This window comes from Leptodactylus fuscus, chromosome 6, assembly GCF_031893055.1.
Source record: "Leptodactylus fuscus isolate aLepFus1 chromosome 6, aLepFus1.hap2, whole genome shotgun sequence".
NCBI lineage: Eukaryota > Metazoa > Chordata > Amphibia > Anura > Leptodactylidae > Leptodactylus > Leptodactylus fuscus.
The window spans coordinates 66,941,033-66,947,032 of record NC_134270.1 but is presented as its reverse complement, the minus strand read 5'-3'; the positions used below and the strand labels follow the sequence as shown (position 1 = coordinate 66,947,032).

Genomic DNA, 6,000 nt, shown 5'->3' with positions numbered 1-6,000 from the left:
CACATCTGTAGGCTTCCATAGATGCTTCTATACCACATATATGTAGGCTTCTTATAGATGCTTCTATACCACACATCTGTAGGCTTCTATAGATGCTTCTATACCACATATCTGTAGGCTTCTATAGATGCTTCTATACCACACATCTGTAGGCTTCTATAGATACTTCTATACCACATATCTGTAGGCTTCCATAGATGCTTCTATACCACATATATGTAGGCTTCTTATAGATGCTTCTATACCACACATCTGTAGGCTTCTATAGATGCTTCTATACCACATATATGTAGGCTTCTTATAGATGCTTCTATACCACACATCTGTAGGCTTCCATAGATGCTTCTATACCACATATATGTAGGCTTCTTATAGATGCTTCTATACCACACATCTGTAGGCTTCCATAGATGCTTCTATACCACATATCTGTAGGCTTCTATAGATGCTTCTATACCACACATCTGTAGGCTTCCATAGATGCTTCTATACCACATATATGTAGGCTTCTTATAGATGCTTCTATACCACACATCTGTAGGCTTCTATAGATGCTTCTATACCACATATCTGTAGGCTTCTATAGATGCTTCTATACCACACATCTGTAGGCTTCTATAGATGCTTCTATACCACATATCTGTAGGCTTCCATAGATGCTTCTGTACCACATATATGTAGGCTTCTTATAGATGCTTCTATACCACACATCTGTAGGCTTCTATAGATGCTTCTATACCACACATCTGTAGGCTTCTATAGATGCTTCTATACCACATATCTGTAGGCTTCCATAGATGCTTCTATACCACATATATGTAGGCTTCTTATAGATGCTTCTATACCACACATCTGTAGGCTTCCATAGATGCTTCTATACCACATATCTGTAGGCTTCTATAGATGCTTCTATACCACACATCTGTAGGCTTCCATAGATGCTTCTATACCACATATATGTAGGCTTCTTATAGATGCTTCTATACCACACATCTGTAGGCTTCTATAGATGCTTCTATACCACATATCTGTAGGCTTCTTATAGATGCTTCTATACCACACATCTGTAGGCTTCCATAGATGCTTCTATACCACATATATGTAGGCTTCTTATAGATGCTTCTATACCACACATCTGTAGGCTTCTATAGATGCTTCTATACCACACATCTGTAGGCTTCTATAGATGCTTCTATACCACATATCTGTAGGCTTCCATAGATGCTTCTATACCACATATATGTAGGCTTCTTATAGATGCTTCTATACCACACATCTGTAGGCTTCCATAGATGCTTCTATACAGCACATCTGTAGTCTTGTATAGATGCCTCTATACAGCACATCTGTAGGCTTCTTATAGATGCTTCTACACCACACATCTGTAGGCTTCTATATATGCTTGTATGCCATACAACTGTAGGCTTCCATAGATGCTTCTATACAACACATCTATAGGCTTCTATAGATTCTTCTATACAGCAAATCTGTAGGCTTCTATAGATGCTTCTATACAGCACATCTGTAGGCTTCTATAGATGTTTCTATACAGCACATCTGTAGGCTTCTATAGATGCTTCTATACCACACATCTGTAGGCTTCAATAGATGCTTCTATACCACACATCTGTAGGCTTCTATAGATGCTTCTATACCACACATATGTAGGCTTTTATAGATGCCTCTATACCTCACATCTGTAGGTCTCTTTAGATGTTTCTATACCACAGATTTGTAGGCTTCTATAGATGCTTCTATACCACAAATCTGTAGGCTTCCATAGATGCTTCTATACAGCACATCTGTAGGCTTCTATAGATGTTTCTATACAGCACATCTGTAGGCTTCCATAGATGCTTCTATACCACACATCTGTAGGCTTCTATATATGCCTCTACACTACACATCTGTAGACTTCTATAGATACTTCTATACCACACATCTGTAGGCTTCTATAGATGACTCTACACCACACATCTGTAGGCTTCTATATATGCTTGTATGCCACACAACTGTAGGCTTCCATAGATGCTTCTATACCACACATATGTAGGCTTCTATAGATGCTTCTATACCACACATATGTAGGCTTCTATAGATGTCTCTATACCACACATCTGTAGGTTTCTATTGATGCCTCTATAACTCACATCTGTAGGTTTCTTTAGATGTTTCTATACCACAGATCTGTAGGCTTCTATAGATCAGTGATTTTCAACCAGTGTGCCGCGGCACACTAGTGTGCCGCGACACATGGTCGGGTGTGCCGCGGGGAAAGTTCCCCAATTACACTTACCTTTCTCCTAGTTCCCTTCGATCTTCTCGCCGCTCTCTCTCTCTCTCCGTAGTCTGGCTACGTCATCACATCGCGTCTCTAACTGTTAGCAAGACCGCGGAGAGAGAGAGCAGCGAGGGAACGAGGAGAAAGGTAAGTCTAATGTGCACAGATGGAGGGGACATGAATCTGGGGACAGACATGGAGAGGACATAAATCTGGGGACAGACATGGAGAGGACATGAATCTGGGGACAGACATGGAGAGGACATGAATCTGGGGACAGACATGGAGAGGACATGAATCTGGGGACAGACATGGAGGGGACATGAATCTGGGGACAGACATGGAGGGGACATGAATCTGGGGACAGACATGGAGGGGACATGAATCTGGGGACAGAGATGGAGGGGACATGAATCTGGGGGCAGAGATGGAGGGGACATGAATCTGGGGGCAGAGATGGAGGGGACATGAATCTGGGGGCAAACATGGAGAGGACATGATTCTGGGGACAGACATGGAGAGGACATGAATCTGGGGACAGACATGGAGAGGACATGAATCTGGGGACAGACATGGATAGGACATGAATCTGGGGACAGAGATGGAGGGGACATGAATCTGGGGGCAAACATGGAGAGGACATGATTCTGGGGACAGACATGGAGAGGACATGAATCTGGGGACAGACATGGAGAGGACATGAATCTGGGGACAGACATGGAGAGGACATGAATCTGGGGACAGAGATGGAGGGGACATGAATCTGGGGGCAGACATGGAGAGGACATGAATCTGGGGGCAGAGATGGAGGGGACATGAATCTGGGGGCAGAGATGGAGGGGACATGAATCTGGGGGCAGACATGGAGAGGACATGAATCTGGGGACAGAGATGGAGGGGACATGAATCTGGGGGCAGACATGGAGAGGACATGAATCTGGGGGCAGAGATGGAGGGGACATGAATCTGGGGGCAGAGATGGAGGGGACATGAATCTGGGGACAGACATGGAGAGGACATGAATCTGGGGACAGAGATGGAGGGGACATGAATCTGGGGGCAGACATGGAGAGGACATGAATCTGGGGGCAAAGATGGAGGGGACATGAATCTGGGGGCAGAGATGGAGGGGACATGAATCTGGGGACAGACATGGAGAGGACATGAATCTGGGGACAGAGATGGAGGGGACATGAATCTGGGGGCAGACATGGAGAGGACATGAATCTAGGGGCAGAGATGGAGGGGACATGAATCTGGGGCAGAGATGGAGGGGACATGAATCTGGGGGCAGACATGGAGAGAATGATAATGAAATTTTGTGTTCACCGAAACAGGCCCAGGTTTCACACTGAGTATAAATACATTTAGAATCTATATTATTAACTATATGTATAATATGTACTGTTTTAGTGTCATTTTGTGCCATTTTGGTTGCTGGTGTGCCCCGGGATTTTTTAAGTGTAAAAAGTGTGCCGCGGCTCAAAAAAGGTTGAAAATCACTGCTATAGATGACTCTACACCACACATCTGTAGGCTTCCATAGATGCTTCTATACCACACATCTGTAGGCTTCCATAGATGCTTCTATACCACACATATGTAGGCTTCCATAGATGCTTCTATACAGCACATCTGTAGGCTTCTATAGATATTTCTATACCACACATCTGTAGGCTTCTATAGATTCTTCTATACCACAAATCTGAAGGCTTCTATATATGCCTCTACACATCTGTAGACTTCTATAGATACTTCTATACCACACATCTGTAGGCTTCTATATATGCTTGTATGCCATACAACTGTAGGCTTCCATAGATGCTTCTATACAGCACATCTGTAGGCTTCTATAGATGCTTCTATACAGCACATCTGTAGGCTTCCATAGATGCTTCTATACCACACATCTGTAGGTTTCTATAGATGCTTCTATACCACACATCAGTAGGCTTCTATAGATGACTCTACACCACACATCGGTAGGCTTCTATAGATGCTTCTATACAGCACATCTGTAGGCTTCTATTGATGCTTCTATACCACACATCTGTAGGCTTCTTTAGAGGCGAAGCTTCTGCCACCATCCTCGGGCACGGGGCACAGAATGGCCCCTTCTCTCCTCTGCCTGCAGGATGGCAGACAAGAAGCAGTTTCTGGTGACACCACTGAGATAATGGTGTGACAGAGGGCGGCCATACTCTGCGGGGACCGGGCAATAAACAATACACCTAATATCACATCATCACCAATAACGTATGTCACAGTGATTATTTATGAGGCACAACGTAATTCCATCAGGGGACGATTCTCTGCCCCATCAGTAAGATATAAACCCCGAGTATCATCCTGTATACTAGATGCTGTCCGGTAATAACCCCTGGGGGGCAGGTCGGGAGCATTAACCCTTACAGGGCCATTGACAGGTGCCGTGTTCCCGGGCAGGACTCAGCCAATGGCAGGCGGCGGGCGGGCTCAGTGACGGGAGAGAGCGCGGCGGCTCGGAGCAGTCACTGAGCGGAGACCGCGGATTCCGGCAGCAGTATTACCCGCAGCTTCCGACCCTCAGCAGCAGACACCATGCGGGGGGCGCCCGCTCTGCTCCGCCGAGCTCTGTGCTGCCTGCTTGGCCCTGCGCTGTCCGTGCTGCTCTCCACTGCAGGTACCGGCGCTGTGCGAACCTGCCCCAACACCTGCTGCATCCCGTGCCGCAGCACATCCCCTGGCCCCCATACCCACTATACACTGGAAGCATCTCATCCCGAGCCCCAACACCCATCATACGTCTTCCCTTGTCCGCAACACCTGAAGCATCTCATTCCTATCCCCAGCACCTGCTGCAGCGCATCCCATGCCCCAACATTTGCTACATCGTGTCTCCTGCCCTACCGACACCTGCTGCACTTCATGTCCTGTCCACCCCAGAACTTGCTGCCCCTCAGCACCTCATCCATTACCCCATCACCTATTGCACTTCATATTCTGCATGCCTGAGAACCTACTGCTTTTTAGCCCCCAGAACCTGCTGCTTCTAATGCCATGCCCCCAGCACTTGTTGCACATCATCTCCTGTCTCCCCCACACCTGCTACATATCAACCCATGGCCCTCAGTCCCTTTCTCCAGCACACACTATACCCTATTCCCTGCCTCCATCCCATTTCCCCAACAGTTGCTGCACTTCTACCCTGCCCTAGAACACCCGCTGAACCTCATCCCTTGCTCCCAACACTTCCTGCACCTGAACCTCTGCCCCCCCCCCCCAAACCTGCCTTTTCTCCTCCCCTTGTAACACCTCCTTCACATCATCTCCCAACACCTGAGGCAGGTGTAATCGTCTACATCCAATGCCAACTGCACCTTTTTCCTGACCCCAACACCTGCTTCACCCCATACCATTCCCCCAACACCTGCTGCACCCCATACCATTCCCCCAACACCTGCTGCACCCCATGCCATTCCCCAACACCTGTTGCACCCCATACCATTCCCCCAACACCTGCTGCACCCCATACCATTCCCCCAACACCTGCTGCACCCCATACCATTCCCCCAACACCTGCTGCACCCCATGCCATTCCCCCAACACCTGCTGCACCCCATGCCATTCCCCCAACACCTGCTGCACCCCATGCCATTCCCCAACAAATGCTGTACCCAACACCTGCTATACTTCATCCCTTGAACCTAGTGTTTTCTCCAGCACCTTCTGTTCCTTTT

At 47.3% G+C, this 6,000-nt stretch overlaps 1 protein-coding gene across 1 annotated transcript in view; it reads left to right on the top strand.

Annotated features, from left to right (window-relative positions):
• The first annotated feature begins 4,794 nt into the window (after positions 1-4,794).
• The window catches only part of LOC142210759 (opioid-binding protein/cell adhesion molecule homolog), a 382,482-nt gene continuing 381,276 nt past the window's right edge, over positions 4,795-6,000 (top strand). The window contains exon 1 of the mRNA XM_075280159.1: positions 4,795-4,943. Within this exon, the coding sequence (XP_075136260.1) occupies positions 4,862-4,943 (82 nt within the window). The 5' untranslated portion in view covers positions 4,795-4,861. The remainder of the gene's footprint in view (positions 4,944-6,000) is intronic.